Source organism: Leptidea sinapis, chromosome 4 (assembly GCF_905404315.1).
Source record: "Leptidea sinapis chromosome 4, ilLepSina1.1, whole genome shotgun sequence".
In the NCBI taxonomy this organism is placed as follows: Eukaryota; Metazoa; Arthropoda; class Insecta; order Lepidoptera; family Pieridae; genus Leptidea; species Leptidea sinapis.
Genome location: NC_066268.1, coordinates 15,623,973 through 15,644,262, shown reverse-complemented (window position 1 = coordinate 15,644,262; position 20,290 = coordinate 15,623,973). Strand labels below are relative to the sequence as shown.

At 40.0% G+C, this 20,290-nt stretch overlaps 1 protein-coding gene across 3 annotated transcripts in view; it reads left to right on the top strand.

Moving 5' to 3' along the window:
- LOC126979967 (serine/threonine-protein kinase 26) overlaps nt 1-18,425 on the top strand; it is a 127,611-nt gene extending 109,186 nt beyond the window's left edge. For 2 of the 3 annotated variants that reach the window (XM_050829574.1, XM_050829571.1), the window contains exons 4-12: nt 4,306-4,598; nt 6,535-6,680; nt 8,049-8,158; nt 8,557-8,675; nt 8,788-8,958; nt 9,927-10,022; nt 11,346-11,456; nt 15,431-15,501; nt 16,107-18,425. In XM_050829574.1, the coding sequence (XP_050685531.1) occupies nt 4,306-4,598; nt 6,535-6,680; nt 8,049-8,158; nt 8,557-8,675; nt 8,788-8,958; nt 9,927-10,022; nt 11,346-11,456; nt 15,431-15,501; nt 16,107-16,116 (1,127 nt within the window). In that variant the 3' untranslated portion in view covers nt 16,117-18,425. Of the gene's footprint in view, nt 1-4,305; nt 4,599-6,534; nt 6,681-8,048; nt 8,159-8,556; nt 8,676-8,787; nt 8,959-9,926; nt 10,023-11,345; nt 11,457-15,430; nt 15,506-16,106 lie in introns of all 3 variants that reach the window. The other variant, XM_050829572.1, reaches the window with a different exon arrangement.
- The last annotated feature ends 1,865 nt before the right edge of the window (nt 18,426-20,290 follow it).

Sequence of the window (20,290 nt, the reverse complement as noted above, 5' to 3'; positions counted from 1 at the left end):
TTCTGACAAGCTTACCGTGATTTTAATAATAAATTTGGAAAGTTTCTATGAGATGACATCACCGGTGTTGTACTGTAAGAGCAAGCCGCGCCTCTTCCGCTATTAAGTCAGCCGAGCACGAAACTCGATACTGTAACTGCTCCAATATTATACATAAACAATATTAGATCATTCATCATTCCTATTTGTTTTGCTGATGATAATATATCGTAGTCTCTCAATGGGCTATTGTTCTTTATTGAATTAGATTTACAACTTCACGGATATAAGAAGTAATTTAGTGTGTGTTAATCAATGAGATAATAACATATGACTATAATCGATGAAAACATATTTTCTTCTATCATTTAATACATGTTTAAGTGAACAGCTCCAACACAATTAGAACTAGGCTTAAGTAATATTATAATCAATTCAATTCAATTAATTTATTAAGAGACTATTAAATTACAAAATAAAAATAATAATACAAGTATTACTTAAAAGCTAGTTAACACCGTGCCTGAACTAGGTACGCCTGTGTTTCAGGCGTAAAGAGCTTATATTAAAACTAAATAATCACAAAAAAGAGTAACTTAATAAATTAAAAAGGTATAAATTAATCTACAAGTTATGTATATAAGTAAACAATGTCTTCAAAGTAATCACTATACACTAATACAAATAAAATATAGATAATGTTTATTTTAACACTATTAGTAATTTTTCTGTATCTTCATATATCAGTAAAGGGATGTCCTGAAAAGAGCGACCTTAATCTTTTCCTACCGCTCTATGACACAACCATGGTTGTATTTAGGTATATTATAAAGTACATCAGTGGCAATAACAAGATGTTGAACTAAGCTAGGATTACGTACATTAGTAGCATAACAAGCTTTATCTAAAGTTACCAAGCCTAGCGCAAAATCCTTGTCGGCTTATATAAAGCTTATATTCTACTTTAGAAGAGGGCTGTATCTCACTGTAAATGTGTTTATTTTACAAGAAATCGTAATGCATGAGCGTTAATAACATTGTAGATCACAAGGAGTGACGAAAGCCCAAATTTGTTTACGAACACTTGAAAGACTATTTGAGTGTTGATCCAAGTCCCCGGTACCCTTCGATTTTGTCGATCAATCCCGCACTGGCTGATCGCCAACATTCAATATTTGCACCATCCGGAGACACGGTCGCTCTGTGTGCCGTGCTCGTGAATGTAGCGTCTCCCATCCGCAACTTGTAAACTACTTGATTTGCGTCTCGTGAACTTATTTCATTGTCTGACAGGATAAAAGTTACTGGAAGTTGTCTTTGAGCGTTCCGCGCGATCAATGTTCACTCTATTTTATTGTGTTCAATTATTGTGCACTCCACTTCACACGGCTCGGGTTTTATTGTAAATCCTACTGTTGATGCTATTAATATTGTGTTCCAATGAGTATTTTGTTATATTGATCGCAGATATTGTATGCCATAAAATTGAAATCAGGTTTACTTTTTAAATTCTTTTCTTTGGGCACTTTTGGTGTAGGTAATATAGCTTGAACACGCGTTTAAAAGATCGAATGACCTCAATCAATGAACTCGCGAAAGAGAGTAGATTAATTGATTTTGATTGTTTTAAAAATTTCTTATGACCGATCTATGTAAGTCTAATTATCTGTTTAAAATTTGACATTTGATAGGAATTTGAATAATTAATCAAATAAAAAAAAATTGTTTGAACTTGCGCATGAAAATATATGTTGTTAAAATAATTTTTAGTAATAAGATATGTTGATAAAATAATTTTTAGTAAGAAATACTTCTTATTTAAATATTTAAATAAAACACAAAAAACAGTTTTTTTCTGGAATAACCTCTCAATCAATAAAATCACTAATTCGTTTATATCAAGGGCAACTCGGACTTTTAAGATCTATCAAAGAATATATAATGGTTCTATCATATATTTTTTTAATCTAACTGCGAGCTTACTTGCGGTAATTAACGGCCAATCTTCACATATTGCGAGCATGGGAAGTTGTTTTTCTTTGCCATGATAGACACAGTGAAGATCTCTTGGGGTTCGGTGGCTGTAAATAAAAGTACACTGGCCTGCAAAAGTAAGTATCACACTTTTCAAATTATTTTTTTTCTTAACTATAGAAGGTAGAGATTTAAGATTAAAAACGTTTTGTTGCAAATTTTATAGGCTTTAATTCTTAGAAACTAAAATAATACATAAGTAAAATTTTTAACTTAAAAAAGATAAAACAATGAAAATAGTCATTTTTAGTTTAGTGTAAAAAAAAACAACTAAAATGTATTACATGTTATTTAATTTTTAATAACTGGTATTGTCTCCTCGAGCTCTGATTACAGCTTCGAGCCGGTTTGGCATACTGAACACTAGGTTTTGGAGCCGATGTTGGGGAATATTCTCCCATTCTTCTACCAGGGCCTGCTTTAGTGCCCTGAGGGTAGTAGGTGGTGGTCTGCGATTTCTGACTAGCCTCCCAAGCTCATCCCAGGCGTGTTCAATCGGGTTGAGATCAGGACTTCTTGATGGCCAAGCCATTACGCTGATACGGACCTCCTGAATATACTCTTGTACGATATGAGCCGTGTGTGGCCGGGCATTATCATGCATCAGCATCGATCCATCACCCATATTTGCTAAATACGGCCCTGCATACTCATTGAGAATCTCTTGAGCATATCTTTGCCCAGTGAGGGTGCCATTTTCTATGGCTACTAGCTCTGTGCGACCTTCTGAAGATATGCCAGCCCATACATGTACACTGCCTCCACCGTATTGGACTCTTTCTGAGATGCAGGCTTCGAACGTATCGCTCACCAGGTCGCCTGTAAACACTTCGCCTTCCATGAGAAGTGTAAAGGGAAAATTCTTGACCATTCTTCTTCATCCCACTGCCTGTGTATCGCAGTCTCGCTACTCGATGCTGTCTCTCGAGTTTTGGGCCACTCGCTGGTCTTCGGGGCTTCAGCAAGTCTTCTTCTCACAGTACTGTCACTAATGTAGTCCCTCCGGGTCTGAAGTAGCTGTTGCTGGACTTCAACTGTATTTTGGTGGCGATTTCCTAACACAGTGGAAATAATATAACGATCTTCTCGGGCACTGGTACACCTGGGTCTGCCATTACAAGGTCTCCTCAGATGGTGTCCAGTCTCTTCGTACCTTCGCTTTACCTTCTGGACCATTCGTACCGTCACACCCACCATTCTTGCAGTGCGACGCATACTGATGCCTAGTTCCAGAAAAGCCATGATCCTAGCACATTCTTCAACTGAAAGAGGCATGATAAATAAATGTTATGTGCTTTTTAGCATAAATTTTTAAAACAAGACCCATCGATCTTGAAAAAAATTTAAAACAGAAAGAAAAATGTGAATGGTAAAATTGTAATTCGGAAACGTCCACTTTGATGTTTTGTTTTTAAGTTTTTTTTCAGCCAATTCTTAAAAGAAGATTACCGACTATAAAGTTTTTATGTACAAAATTAAATTCTCTTTGGAGTCCTTTTTATTTCGAAAACATATCTTGTGAACTTAAAACGCTATCCCAATTTTAAAAGTGTGATACTTACTTTTGAAGGCCAGTGTATTATCATTAATAAGTATGTTAATCAGCTAACGTTATTTTCGTATAACAGTCGAGGATTTTTTTTTATGACAGAGGAGAATAATGGAGCATACGGGTCACCTGATGGTAAGTGATCACCGCAGCCCTTGCTCTCTTACACCAAACACCAGAGGAATCACAAGACCATTGCCGACCTTATAAAGCGATAAAATAAAATAAGTATAAACATACATTGCGAGGAATAAACAGTTTTGAGAGTAATCGGTTGATACTTCAATTAAAGAAGAAAAAATAAACTGTACGTGCCATTTAATAAGTTAGCTAGAGTTAAGGGCTCTTTCATGGGTCTTGGTGTTTAATTTTAGGACTCACTGAGCAAGAATTCAAGAAGTATATTAAAGCTTCTTTGACGAAGTAGGCTTACTATTGTATAGTAGATTGTATAAAGGATAATAACGCATGGTTCTTGTCTGTTTCTGCGCAGACCACCTAAATTTGTATAATATTATATCAACAACAAATAAGATTTATGGATTCAAACAGACTTATGGCATGGACGGGCAAGTATATTTACAAACATGTCCGTATCAAATCTGTTCAAACAAATAAGTCCTACAATTTCGTCTCTGATAGATGGACATATTTATTTAATGTGACTCCGTATTTTTCATGTCCAGGCAAGTGTCCGGATCTCAGTCTGTAAGCTTGTCTAAGATGAATGTCGAATGTTCCAGGTGTCGCGGGGCAGCTCACCAACACGACCAGCAAACGGAACACGTTCGTGGGTACGCCGTTCTGGATGGCGCCCGAGGTCATCAAACAGTCGTGCTACGACAGCAAGGCCGACATCTGGTCGCTCGGGATCACCGCCATCGAACTGGCCAAGGGCGAGCCGCCCAACTCCGAGCTCCACCCCATGAGGGTGCTGTTCCTGATACCCAAGAACAACCCCCCGCAATTGACCGGCAGTTACTCGAAGCCTTTCAAAGAGTTCGTCGAGGCGTGTCTCAATAAGGACCCGGAAAATGTATGTCAACCCTTTTGTGATTGATGTTTCTTTTATCCGCGCTAATGGATGTTACGTTATACTGCTTCGTACGTACACTTAGGCTGGTTTGCATCATATTAGCTATTATAGTTAAGGTTTAAGTCAAATTTAACGTTTACAGTAACGCTGATTTTAACATAGACTGCAGAATGTGTTGCATTCCTCGATAAAGTTAAAAAGTGATATATCAAACAATTGACAGGTCGCTATTTAGCTCCTATGTTAAATTTGAATGCTTTAACCGGCGAAAATTTTACGGTTACGTTTAACAGTTAAAATTATGACGTCCTCTAAAAATTGTAAAATGCAACGAATTTTTTACTTAACCGGTACTTTAATATGTTTGTTATTCATAAAGTTAAGCAACCCAGCCTTAGTTAATATTGATGTTCCGTACAGTTGGTGAGCCATTTCTGCTACACTTAAAGGAGACCTTTGTGTCTTATAACGTATTCAAGTGTTAAATTTCTTAATAACATAATGTTATTAAGGAACTTAAAACAAATAATTATTTCATGGGCTAAAATATTTTAGTACAAATCATTTCCTGGTACACACTTCTTATAAATAACAAGGGCACTAAATAATAGATAATTATAAACTGAAGTGGGTAGTTTGCCGAGAGTTCACTTGGAAAGCATTTGATCGATTACAACGTAAAGGTATCTACGTAAGTCTTTTAACACGGATTTAATGTATCATAATACTTTTCGCAGTGCAATTATAACTAGTGTAGGCAAATGTTTGAATACTTAAGGTTAAATTATCGAGATTTTCTTTTTTTATGGAAAACGAGGACAAACGAGCGTACGGGTCACCTGGTGTTAAGTGATCACCGCCGCTCACATTCTCTTGCAACATCAGAGGAGTCACAGGAGCGTTGCCGGCCTTTAAGGAAGGTGTACGCGCTTTTTTTGAAGGCACTCATGTCGTATCGTCCCGGAAACACCGCACAAGGAAGTTCATTCCACAGCTTTGTAGTACTTGATCCACAGATTTTCATAGGATCTCTATTTTTTTTACATAAAACATCGAGGCCCTAATAAAGTAGCTTTCTTAATGTTTTAGTTAATCCCTAAAAAAAACACACACATATTCTCTTTATTATAATATTTGTTACGTGTCAGGACTATAGAGGAAAACACCAGTTTAATTCTGCAGATAATTTATATAATTCAGTAATATACTCCCTAGTGGGTAGGAGGTACCTACTACTAACTCATTCCTTACTGTCCATCAAAAATACATTATTACTTGTATCGATTTTTATAAGTAACACCATGAATGTTCACTTTATCTATATGATACTAAATTCCCCAAGGAACCAAGTGCGCCTCTATGTATATACCCATGTCAGGCACGGACGAGTAAAAAAAGGACTCCGCGCCGTGATATTAGCAAGTGAAGCACCGTTATGCTAGTGTGTGTGCGGTTACGGGGGATACTAGTTACACAATTTTTTCTCCCTTAAATAAACATATATGGCCACAAATACTTATATAGTATCGTTTTTACACTTTTTCACAACTCACGACGGCATTTTTAAAATATTTTATTGAGACGCAAACTAATCTGTCACAGACGATGACAATTCTCATAATGGCCGCTTATCGGACTGTATTGTAAGTGTGTGCGTGGGGCTATGTATTACGCTAATCGGCTTGTTTTGGTGCTACACTGTTATGTAAGGTGACACGGAGTCCTTATTGTTTTACTGGTCCGTGCTGTCAGGATTATTCTCGAGTATTTTCCAACAGAATAGATAGGTAACAAGAAAGAATACACAACTTATTTTAAAAACAGCTTGATTTGTCAAAGTCGAGATTCCTTAACGCCGATAAGTAGGTACTTCTGGAATTCTCGCGATTTTTCGACGTTATACGGTTTATAAAATTTTTATAATTTATATTTTCAGAGACCGACGGCAAAGGAGCTTTTGAAATTCCAGTTTATAAGAAAGGCCAAAAAGAATTCGTATTTAATGGATCTTATAGATAGGTATAAGAAATGGAAAGCGCAGCGGAGCGAAGAGAGCGAAACGGAATCTGAGAACTCGGATTCGTGAGTATACGAACATATTGTTAATTAGTAATTAATACTTCGATCGAGATCGTGTCCCTGCGAGATCGAAGCAGAAAAGAGGAGATCCGCAGGATGAGGGCAGCGAAGGACCGATCGTCGTGAAGATCTTTGAGGGAGGTCTTTGTCCAGCATTGGACGTCTTCCGGCTAATGTTGATGATGATGACTTTGATCAAGAGATCACTGACTTAATATTCTAGTTCTTAGAGTTTTACATAAAGAATTGATTAATATAAAATAAACAAAACATTCTGTTACTGTTTTTTGTTAGTTAAAGTACTCATAATTTTTATCACTTTCCTATTAACTATCATTGCCATTATAGCGAGACTGATGTTAATGTTTGAAATATACGATAGCGAGCTGTACCTTCAAGCCGAAAGCCAATACCCACATGCCGTAATAAACTACAGACTACACTAAAATACTAATGGAATTATCAAATGGCATGTTGTTATCTATCTAGTAATGTAAATTTCACAATGTTTACAAAATAGGGGCTTATTTCGAAGTTGTCTCGTTTATTTCTGTATATACTAAGTACATCAACTAATAAGTAAACTAGTTTGCACACCAGAATGCAGCCAGTCAAACAAAGTTGAGAAACATCGATACCAAGTTGGTTGAAATACAAAATAAAGGCATATATAATAATTAGTTAGATTTAGTACATTAATTATTATCTTTGATAGCAGGAATAGGAAATAGTACTTATATTGATTAACATTACGTTAAAAATGTAGATCAGAGTGGTTTGTGAATCGAAGATGAGGTTCGTGATCTGAATTAAAATATTATATATAATTGAAATATTGAAGCCTATTTTACCTTATCCTAGAATACTGATAAAAAATGTGTTATTTAAAAGAATTGTTAAACGTTTGAGTGGTAAAGATATCGTAACATAAATTACTTTCTAAATTATTGTATCACATCTTGGCATGAAGCAAAACCGCCCACAGACTATTAAATGAATAAATTCAATTGTAACGAAATTTAATTAAAAATGAGGCCCGCTGACTTTCCTGTGCCTATTCTATTCAGGTCTAAACAGTTTTTTGAATAAAATTATCTGCAATTTTATTTCTATATGCATATAATAGTTATATTAACTTTTTCGGCGCCTTTTCTGCCGTGATGCTACTGCATCGTAATCATTACTGTGTTTCGTTGGACACAGTAGCCGGGCAAATGAGACTTAACATCTTATGTCTCAAGGCGACGACCGCAACTGTAGTAAACGGGAAGAACGTATCAACCATCATACCATCAGCTGAAGGTCCTGCTCGTCTCGGCCTCTGTTGTCATTACACTTGTAACAGTGAATCATTTCCGATGTCTGTTGAAGCGAGGAGCTGAGCCGCGGCGACAGCTCGGCCGACGAGCCGTGGATCATGACGGTGCGGGGCGGGGCGCGGGGACTCTCGCTCGCGCCGGCCGCCGACAGAGAACCAATAGGTAACAAACACTAATAATAATCTTCTCCGTTTATATACGAGATTTTACAACCGTCTTGCAAATATTATTATTATTATGTTTTTTCTAGATCTTTGTTTTACACTAACAAAATTTGTATATTTTCTTTTTTCGCTCAGTTCAAAAATCTCAATATTTTAGCTACAGAAAGTTGTCAACAAAAAGATCGTTGAAATCCCGCACCCACGCCGTAGACACCACATGCCCTCACCCCTCTGGGTGGGGGGGACTGTAGTTATTTTAACTAGTAAGCAAATGGACCAACGATGTAATCACGGTTTTCCAGTTTGAAAGCTGATGTGTTAATATGGTTCTTAGCTATCATTTATGAAAATCTGATGTCTCTAAATTTGTTTCTCTTTTAAATATGTATTTCGCAGCTATTCCGTCTCCCACATCGCTGACTCCCAAACAAAACGGCTCGCTCACCTCTCGCGTCGACTCCTCACCCACGGAGCCCGACCCGCCCCTGAACAACAACACACATGAGAAACAGCCGGTACGTATTGTCATGTTATGTTGGGGGTTGACGTTACTCTCGCCGACTATCCTACAAATATTAACTAAAATAATACATGCAATATTATAATGATATAATAACTTAATTTCAGACGAGACAGTCGCCTATTGTATCAACGCCCATTGAGCAGAGAAGTACAAAAGAGAGGGACAGGGAGCGGGAGAGAGAAAGGGACAGAGAAAGAGTGGAGCGAGACAGGGAGGAGAGGAAAGAGAGAAATGAGCACGCTTCGAATAGGGATAGCGTTGTTTATAATAAACCTGTAAGTTTTTATGTTCAATTACTATAAAAATAAATATATATTCAAGTTGATTATTCAGAAATTTTAAAAAGATAAACAATTCAGTACCTTTTTTAGCATTCTGTACACTTGTCAAGTTGATATAGAGAATAGGAAAATACTAAAATATTTGCTAACACCGTTACTGATATTGTGATTATCAGAAACGAAGTATTATAGAAGGTAAAACTAGAGATGGTTGCTCAGAAATAATTACAAATGTCAGATGGAAAAATACAACATGCAAGGTCTACAGGAGAATAGAGGTATAAAAAACTATATCAAATAGGATACAGTTGCAAAAGTTGCATGTGGTTGTCAAATTTCTCCAAAATGGCGCCAAAGTAGCACAATAGTATGAAATTAATTTAGCTGAAGCTAACAAAATAAACTTTATTGTTTATTTTATAAAAAAAAATTTCAGTACAATAATTATGAGAATAAATTGAGATATATAATATGGTCGTCCAAGTCAGCTTAAAATAAAACAAGATATTTATTTACCCACTTCCTACTGTTGTGCCACCATAATCCACCCAAAAATCTGTTTGTTTGAAGGCGTTATGCCTTCAAATGGACACACAGATTTTTGGATACACAGAGAAGGTACCACAATACAATAAAAGAACAGTAGCGTAACTCAGCGTTCTCCTTGAAATTTATACCTACGTCTGGACGGAGCACTAGGGTTGGTACGTACAAAAAGATTGACGACGCCGACGTCGTGGCGCAGCTTATTTAACTTGGACAGCGACCAGTTTCAGTGACGTATGGCGTAGCACTAGTAACTAGTAATAGTTTTGTGTCTCCAAGACTGCTTAGCGGCTACGTTAATATGTGTATGTGTGCGTGCGTCCATTCAGGCGCTCAGGAATTTCTCAACTTTAAGTGGAACAATTCTCCCTCTAAAGAAGTATGTGATTCTATATTTGTACTGTCTCTTGCTTCAGGCGTCACCGCTTGACCACAGAGGAGCCAACAACGATGAGAACAAAGTGAGACGTCACGCCTATCTACAACAACTAATATATCCACTGCTAAATGAGGTACGTACACATTTGATTTAACTTAATTTTAATTCCTATTTCAATCTATTTTGTACTTTATATTGTGTATCAATCCAGATATAATTATTCATTTAATTATAAGTTTTAATCTTTATTTTTAACTGTTAAAAATTATGCTCTTCCTATAACTTATTTCACAGTTGCTTGAAGTGGATCTTTTCCTTCTCGTGATATTAAAGTTCTACACCTCCCTGTTTTGCGCAACTTGATATTGTATCAAAATATTTTTGGACATTGTTGGCCCTGCGGTATCATGGATATGATATTCGGGATAGGGCATCTTCCTTTTGCCTTGAAAAGAATTATATTATTTCGCATAGTTGTGTACGTATGATGTCATTGTTTTAACTGTTAAGTTAACGAAATTTTGTGCTATTTTTTATAGTATTTGTATTTATGATAAACATTGTATTAAAAGGATGCCATATTATTTCAATTTTTACGATTAGTTGTGTCACAAGTGTCAGTTTTTTGGACGTTGATTGTTATTATATTTAGGGAAATATTAAAAGTATAATTCTTTATCTCAGCAGCTGCATTTCAGGCGCAATAATTGGGCAATGTTTCTTAGAGTGTGTCACGACGTCAGAAGACTTGAGTTATTGATAGACGTACAAAGGCATGAAAAGGCAACATGGAAAACTAAAGTTGTGGGTTCAACTGTTGCTTAGCATATCCAAAAGCATTTCAATTTCATATTTCTTGTGGTTAACATGTTTCGATCTTGTTAAATCGCTTGTTTTTTAGGATGATAATAGTTGAGACGATTATTATTATTCTTCAGTGCAGTTTGCTACTTGAAAGACTAAAATTCATTTTTTTTACGGAGAAAAAGGATGTAATACTTATTTGTCAGCGATGTGTTTCTTTTCCCTTCTTTTAAGGCCCCGCAAGATCCTTCTAAAAGTGATTGCGTAGTTTTTATTATACTAGATGACGCGACAGACGTTGTTCTGTACATAATAAATAAAATACTGTTTTTAATGAATTGGTCAATAAAATTACATAACATCAAAAATTATTTTGTAAAGTTTGCTCCCTGATGTTATAATGAAATTGTTTCACAGCAGAACTTTCCAACCGTGTGTCAATAAATTTTTCCATAGAAAATATTCTCATTCTCTCATAGAGGGAATTTATACACAAAATTATATTGAAATGAAAACTATCCTATCTCTCAAGTTGGAGTAAAGTTTACTCCATGAAGTAATCCCCATTAAAATCCGTTCATTATTTTAGGAGTCCATCGCGGACAATCGTCGTGTCACGTAATCTATACATATTAATATTGTGTCCCGGCAGCTGTCCCGCAAGCACGGCGCGGGCGCGGCGGCCGCCATCGAGGACGTGCGGCGAGCGTTCGAGTCGGCCGAGCGGGGCGCGCCGCACATCACGAGGGCCTTCGTGCAGCAGGTGGGGGCATAACTTGTTGTGTCTTATTGGCCTAGTAATATATATAGCTCCGGCGCTCTTCAGATTGAAACACAAGAGCGTTCGAGTCGGCCGAGCGGGGCGCGCCGCACATCACGAGGGCCTTCGTGCAGCAGGTGGGGGCATAACTTGTTGTGTCTTATTGGCCTAGTAATATATATAGCTCCGGCGCTCTTCAGATTGAAACACAAGAGCGTTCGAGTCGGCCGAGCGGGGCGCGCCGCACATCACGAGGGCCTTCGTGCAGCAGGTGGGGGCATAACTTGTTGTGTCTTATTGGCCTAGTAATATATATAGCTCCGGCGCTCTTCAGATTGAAACACAAGAGCGTTCGAGTCGGCCGAGCGGGGCGCGCCGCACATCACGAGGGCCTTCGTGCAGCAGGTGGGGGCATAACTTGTTGTGTCTTATTGGCCTAGTAATATATATAGCTCCGGCGCTCTTCAGATTGAAACACAAGAGCGTTCGAGTCGGCCGAGCGGGGCGCGCCGCACATCACGAGGGCCTTCGTGCAGCAGGTGGGGGCATAACTTGTTGTGTCTTATTGGCCTAGTAATATATATAGCTCCGGCGCTCTTCAGATTGAAACACAAGAGCGTTCGAGTCGGCCGAGCGGGGCGCGCCGCACATCACGAGGGCCTTCGTGCAGCAGGTGGGGGCATAACTTGTTGTGTCTTATTGGCCTAGTAATATATATAGCTCCGGCGCTCTTCAGATTGAAACACAAGAGCGTTCGAGTCGGCCGAGCGGGGCGCGCCGCACATCACGAGGGCCTTCGTGCAGCAGGTGGGGGCATAACTTGTTGTGTCTTATTGGCCTAGTAATATATATAGCTCCGGCGCTCTTCAGATTGAAACACAAGAGCGTTCGAGTCGGCCGAGCGGGGCGCGCCGCACATCACGAGGGCCTTCGTGCAGCAGGTGGGGGCATAACTTGTTGTGTCTTATTGGCCTAGTAATATATATAGCTCCGGCGCTCTTCAGATTGAAACACAAGAGCGTTCGAGTCGGCCGAGCGGGGCGCGCCGCACATCACGAGGGCCTTCGTGCAGCAGGTGGGGGCATAACTTGTTGTGTCTTATTGGCCTAGTAATATATATAGCTCCGGCGCTCTTCAGATTGAAACACAAGAGCGTTCGAGTCGGCCGAGCGGGGCGCGCCGCACATCACGAGGGCCTTCGTGCAGCAGGTGGGGGCATAACTTGTTGTGTCTTATTGGCCTAGTAATATATATAGCTCCGGCGCTCTTCAGATTGAAACACAAGAGCGTTCGAGTCGGCCGAGCGGGGCGCGCCGCACATCACGAGGGCCTTCGTGCAGCAGGTGGGGGCATAACTTGTTGTGTCTTATTGGCCTAGTAATATATATAGCTCCGGCGCTCTTCAGATTGAAACACAAGAGCGTTCGAGTCGGCCGAGCGGGGCGCGCCGCACATCACGAGGGCCTTCGTGCAGCAGGTGGGGGCATAACTTGTTGTGTCTTATTGGCCTAGTAATATATATAGCTCCGGCGCTCTTCAGATTGAAACACAAGAGCGTTCGAGTCGGCCGAGCGGGGCGCGCCGCACATCACGAGGGCCTTCGTGCAGCAGGTGGGGGCATAACTTGTTGTGTCTTATTGGCCTAGTAATATATATAGCTCCGGCGCTCTTCAGATTGAAACACAAGAGCGTTCGAGTCGGCCGAGCGGGGCGCGCCGCACATCACGAGGGCCTTCGTGCAGCAGGTGGGGGCATAACTTGTTGTGTCTTATTGGCCTAGTAATATATATAGCTCCGGCGCTCTTCAGATTGAAACACAAGAGCGTTCGAGTCGGCCGAGCGGGGCGCGCCGCACATCACGAGGGCCTTCGTGCAGCAGGTGGGGGCATAACTTGTTGTGTCTTATTGGCCTAGTAATATATATAGCTCCGGCGCTCTTCAGATTGAAACACAAGAGCGTTCGAGTCGGCCGAGCGGGGCGCGCCGCACATCACGAGGGCCTTCGTGCAGCAGGTGGGGGCATAACTTGTTGTGTCTTATTGGCCTAGTAATATATATAGCTCCGGCGCTCTTCAGATTGAAACACAAGAGCGTTCGAGTCGGCCGAGCGGGGCGCGCCGCACATCACGAGGGCCTTCGTGCAGCAGGTGGGGGCATAACTTGTTGTGTCTTATTGGCCTAGTAATATATATAGCTCCGGCGCTCTTCAGATTGAAACACAAGAGCGTTCGAGTCGGCCGAGCGGGGCGCGCCGCACATCACGAGGGCCTTCGTGCAGCAGGTGGGGGCATAACTTGTTGTGTCTTATTGGCCTAGTAATATATATAGCTCCGGCGCTCTTCAGATTGAAACACAAGAGCGTTCGAGTCGGCCGAGCGGGGCGCGCCGCACATCACGAGGGCCTTCGTGCAGCAGGTGGGGGCATAACTTGTTGTGTCTTATTGGCCTAGTAATATATATAGCTCCGGCGCTCTTCAGATTGAAACACAAGAGCGTTCGAGTCGGCCGAGCGGGGCGCGCCGCACATCACGAGGGCCTTCGTGCAGCAGGTGGGGGCATAACTTGTTGTGTCTTATTGGCCTAGTAATATATATAGCTCCGGCGCTCTTCAGATTGAAACACAAGAGCGTTCGAGTCGGCCGAGCGGGGCGCGCCGCACATCACGAGGGCCTTCGTGCAGCAGGTGGGGGCATAACTTGTTGTGTCTTATTGGCCTAGTAATATATATAGCTCCGGCGCTCTTCAGATTGAAACACAAGAGCGTTCGAGTCGGCCGAGCGGGGCGCGCCGCACATCACGAGGGCCTTCGTGCAGCAGGTGGGGGCATAACTTGTTGTGTCTTATTGGCCTAGTAATATATATAGCTCCGGCGCTCTTCAGATTGAAACACAAGAGCGTTCGAGTCGGCCGAGCGGGGCGCGCCGCACATCACGAGGGCCTTCGTGCAGCAGGTGGGGGCATAACTTGTTGTGTCTTATTGGCCTAGTAATATATATAGCTCCGGCGCTCTTCAGATTGAAACACAAGAGCGTTCGAGTCGGCCGAGCGGGGCGCGCCGCACATCACGAGGGCCTTCGTGCAGCAGGTGGGGGCATAACTTGTTGTGTCTTATTGGCCTAGTAATATATATAGCTCCGGCGCTCTTCAGATTGAAACACAAGAGCGTTCGAGTCGGCCGAGCGGGGCGCGCCGCACATCACGAGGGCCTTCGTGCAGCAGGTGGGGGCATAACTTGTTGTGTCTTATTGGCCTAGTAATATATATAGCTCCGGCGCTCTTCAGATTGAAACACAAGAGCGTTCGAGTCGGCCGAGCGGGGCGCGCCGCACATCACGAGGGCCTTCGTGCAGCAGGTGGGGGCATAACTTGTTGTGTCTTATTGGCCTAGTAATATATATAGCTCCGGCGCTCTTCAGATTGAAACACAAGAGCGTTCGAGTCGGCCGAGCGGGGCGCGCCGCACATCACGAGGGCCTTCGTGCAGCAGGTGGGGGCATAACTTGTTGTGTCTTATTGGCCTAGTAATATATCTACGGCGCTCTTCAGATTGAAACACAATATTGCTTACACACTACTTCTTCCCGGCGGAAATAGGCGCCGTTGTGGTACCCATAATCTAACCAGCATCCTGTTAGATCAAAGCAAAGCAGCCCCCCACTGGTAAATGCCTTTAGTCGCATCTTACGACACTTCCCTATTATTTTTATACCCCGAGGAAACACAGGGCAAAAAGTATTTATATGTAGATTTCCTATGCATCCTCAAACGTCTGGACCGATTTTGATGTATATATCAGGCAATCTTGAGATTAGCCAGGTTACAAGTGATATTGTGATGTTTGGTAGCAATCGGATTAACGTTTTCGCAATTCTTCTAACTAAACCGTAAATTTTTTAACAACAATAAACTGTTGGCCACAGTATATTTTGTAGAATATCATTATATATTGTACTACAGCATCATATAATCATGTCCAGGTCGTGCAGAGAGTCGCCACCCAGTCGCACGCGAGCCCCGCGCCCCCCACACACTCGCACCACTGGACCAGGTAGGTACGATATCGTTACATGACATTTTACTATTAACTCCTATACCACGAAGTCGCCACTTCGCGACGTCTTTCCATGCGATATTAGTACGTATACCAACTTGATCTGATACTCCACCACCAAATTCGAGTACCGATACGCAATCGAGTGAACAAGTACAACTACAATAGTTGCGTGCAAGAAGAGGACGCTGCTCTCCTTGTAGCGGCTAAGTTGATTTACTACTCGTAGTATATTACAGAAATAATATTGTATAATACAAACGTATGCGTCTCGGAACGCCTGACAGAAATAAAAACTTAAACAAACCTTACTTAAACTCTTTAATATTGAAATTGTTTAAGATTAGAAAAGCTTAGGTTTTATTACATAATTTTATGTATATTAATAAGATAATGCAAGGAAAGATTTTAAATTAATAAAATGTTTTATTATTATTATTAGCATCATTATTTACTTACCTACCGCTGCCGTATGCATGAGAGAAAAGTAAGTCAGACAGACTGGCGCCGTAACGCGTTACATTACGAAGCGGTTTACCCTCTAATAAGAAGTTATCACTTCAATAAACAAATGTGAATTGATATATTGTTTTGTTTTCCAGAAATATGTAAGCTGCCTGTCATCGGAGACGACATAATCGTTGTGTTCTCGCTTTCTGCCGCGGCTAGCATCATATGTTGTGCACTTGTCTAAAACTAAACCTATTGTATCCTAATGATAAAGACTAACTTGTAGAGTTCATTTTAAAATTTTGTTGTTAAATCTATAAGTACTCACTACTAGTAGAGCGTGGTAAATTTATATAATTTTTGTTTGATCGGGAGGGAACACGTCTCGATTCGGCGCTTCCCTCTCTCAAATAACATTCGCATTTTATTATTATTCCTAACAGATGATTCGTTGTAATTTTAAGTTAACATTAAGACTCATTGGCACAAGAGTTATGTTTGTTCATTTCAGCGTATTGAAATCGCGAAGTTATTGTACCGATCTGTGTTCAATATTAATTACTGGGCGGTAGACATTGAATTTAATATTCTTTGTGGGATTTCATAATTTATGTGTGAACCGCCAACGCTTTTGTAACTCTCGGGCGAATGAGAGCTTAAATGTAAATAATAAATTGAGATGTTTCACATCTGCCGGGCTGTAGTAGTGCCACACTTGTTTGTTTATTATTTATTTAAAATTATTTTATCTTTTCCAAACATGTCTTCCTAATAAGCAATATGGTATAATTGTGCAGCCGTGGAACGAGTCACAAAATTTCCAATGCCATAGAAAAATAACGTAAAACAATACTTAAGATACTTTCAATAATTTATGTAAATATCATTATTAGCTGCTATACTTTCTTCACTGAGTGCGTTTTCGTATAACTCGGATTATAAGTTTTTCATTTTTCACAGTTTTAAACCATCCATTTATTTGTGTTTCTCGTCTCATCCATTTTTCTATTTTCGTGGTTCTCTTCCGCGTTTTATCTCGCCATAAATGTAATCCTATAAGGGATAAGAATGGACATACATTTTTATCGGGTTTTTTTTTCGAAAATTTTATGAAAATTCTACGTCACGCGGACAATTTTCATTGTTGTATTTTCGATAGTGTTTCCTAGTGTCATTCCAGACAAAAGACAGAGTTGTCGGCATTTATAGATTTATTTGTTTTCATGTTTTTTCTCCTTTAGTTTGAATTCATCATCTCTTCATGAATCAACGTAGAGGTGCACTGTGCTCTTTTTTTTATTGTTATTAATTATTTTTTCATAGTTTACTTTGGAATAGTGTTCTTAGATGTTACTTAGAGAAATATCCGATGTTTGCTCTGTATAATGGCAGCAGTTGTTGCGAAATGTTAATTTTTGTTTTTAATCACCAAACGAGTAGGTTATTTTCGAGTATTGTGACATCAAGGACCATTCAGTGTCTGTGTAATTGCACCTAAGCGACAATATTTAGCTGTTCGGACTATAGATTATATATTAATAAAGACTATGAAAAAAAAACAATTATTATCGCTGTGTATAAAATATGTAAACCATAATATAAATGTGTAAATTGTGTAGTATATAAAGAGAAGCTGTTTTATGAAGTGTTCTTATAAGCGTACGGGGATAGGATATTAGAGATATCGTCGGGGACGGCAATACGATTGTCGGATCGGATCGAACATTCGATCGGACTGTCGTATTGTTTTTGTATATTCTCGACGCGAAACGTTGCGTGAAATGGATTTGTGTACACTTCTCAAGTTACCAAATATTTTAATTAATACAAATATAGTTAACAGTCGATGAAAATCTTGTCATGATTATCATCATCATCACTGTTTCAATTGTGACGATATAAATCATTGGTCAGATTCATATGAACGCGTAAAATTATTTAAACTGTAAGGACAGTAATGGAGGGTAGTTGTAACACAGATTTGTTTCGCGCGGCGCACGCCTTGTATTTTGTTTTGCCACGTGTGTTGTTGCGGAGGATGTTATGTTTATTCGAATGGAGAATGTAATCAGAAAATTATTTTTCCACTTGGTATTAAAGCGTGTAGTGTTAGTGATGGGCGAGTTGTTGATTATTGATTAAAATTAGGTGTTTTCGGATAGTTGTGACGTCATAGCGCCTACCGACCAATCAGCGCGCTGTTCCTGTGTTTGTTGTCTCTGTCGCACTCTTGTTGTTAATGTGACTAGCTTCCGATAAATATCTTTAAAAATGAAACCATGACCTACTTCTGAGTTATAATTGTGATTTTTGAAGTATGGCAAGTTTTAAAAAATATTATTTAATGTGAACTAGTTACAGGTGTGTGACAGAGACATAATAAACCCCACTCGTATTGTATTGTTGTCTTTTATAGTTCAGTGGTTTTTCTCAAATGCTACCTGATTTCTTAATACAATAGAATCAGGACAGGAGATGTTTTACTTTGAAGCCTTTGTTATATGTACCAATAATATACAATTCATAAAATTTTACTGCAGTCGATCTCACTGTAAAGTTAAAAAATGCAGCTTTCCAAACCTACCAAGCAGTGTAGGCGCATAAAATAGTCTCCTTATTTTTTTTGGCTTACTTTCTAAACCACAAGCCGTCTTAAGCAAGTATACGTTGTCGTATCAAGACGGTCAGGGGCTTGTACTCAATTGGGTCTTTAAGATTTGTGATAAACTACAAAAGTCGCGAGAGACTAAGCTGCGTTTTTACTAGGGGAAGATTGTCCCGTGACTCTCTCACACCCACACAAAATTTGCGATTCCTGCGCAAAGTGAAGCAAACAAGTGATTGTGACTTCTATGAGCTGCGGGACAAATTGACACGCGCCGCCTGCGTGTTGATCGGCCTCGCTGAAGCTGTGTCTCATTGTGATCTGCCGCACTGAACAACACTACCTTCTCGGGTAGTATGCATAAGGCAAATATCAAACGATATATGTTCGTAAACGTTTGGCGATATATCTTTCCAAAATGTCCCCGAATGAAAACGCGGCTTAAATAGATATTTAGTGACAAATGGAAGCGAGTGGGGTCACGTCAGCTTGTAGTTTGTTCGTAGGTGAGGGGAAGGGGCGGGGCTTGCTCGACTGATGTTGGAGCTTGTTGAAACAATTTGCGCTAAATTTCACATTCATGTGATTACTTGTATTAGCAATTTAACTTTTTATACTATATTCATCTAATTCGGCGATATTTCGAAGCCAACAATTCATGCTTATCCGGATACTGTGTACTTATTATATCTATTACATGAAGTGCGAAAGTATACTTGATTTTTTTATAAATTGCTAATAGAAGCAATCATGTAATAGACGATTGTGTCTAATTTTCTTGTTGGAGTGTAGCAATGTTAAAGTAGGGCTGTTACTGTAGGAACCCGACGTCGGTGCGTCACTCCGCTATCAGCCGTGTATAAAACAATCTTATGTAACATCTGAAACTGTGATATTGAGTACAGGTGGCGGGGTGACTCACCTACATGTTCTGCTATATATATTACTTAAACTGAGGCCCATCGAGCGTATGTTTTTGAGTTCTGAGTCACGGAAAAAATATTAGAGTTCCGGTTGTGTCACGTGGCGATAGAAATAAAATACGCGACTCCCAACTCCAAACTTTATGCTCGTTAGCCCGAGCACTTAAGGCGTAAGTTCACAAGCCCTTCACTGAAGCACTGTCCAGCGGCGCGCATCATTACTGATGGTCAATTAATGTTGCGGCGTCTCGTTCTAACACGTTTATGTAGAAACAAATTTGACTCTGAATAAAAGAAGTTATTTAATTTTGGATGTATTTTGTTTTATTTTGAACACTGACTGGATGGCTGGATCGGCTAGGAAAACCATTTTACCAACATTACGTAAAGCTTATGCGTGATTTTGAAATATCCATATTATATTTTTATTTTAAAGGAATCTCAGGGGCGTTTCTATATCGTATCGTCCTGGAAACACGGTTCAATAAAGCTCATCCCATAATCATGGTAAAAAAGTTCCTTGAAAGCCACACTAGAGGACGCCACATATCCAGATCTTGAGGATGATATGTTTGTGGCGTGTCGAGGGATTTAGTAAGAGGAATCAGGTGAACAGCATTCTGGCCACAGAGCTTGCGTGTATTAGATGTGTAGGTAAATTAAAAGCCGCCCGCCTAGTTTGACAAAGTGCTTAGATTTTGCAATGGCGATTTGCGGAACAGGAGGCACGTTTGTATTTCCTTTTTGTTGCAGTTCGGATGAAAGGAGTTAGGGCAAGGAAATTGTAAAAGGTGCCTAGTGCCGCTAA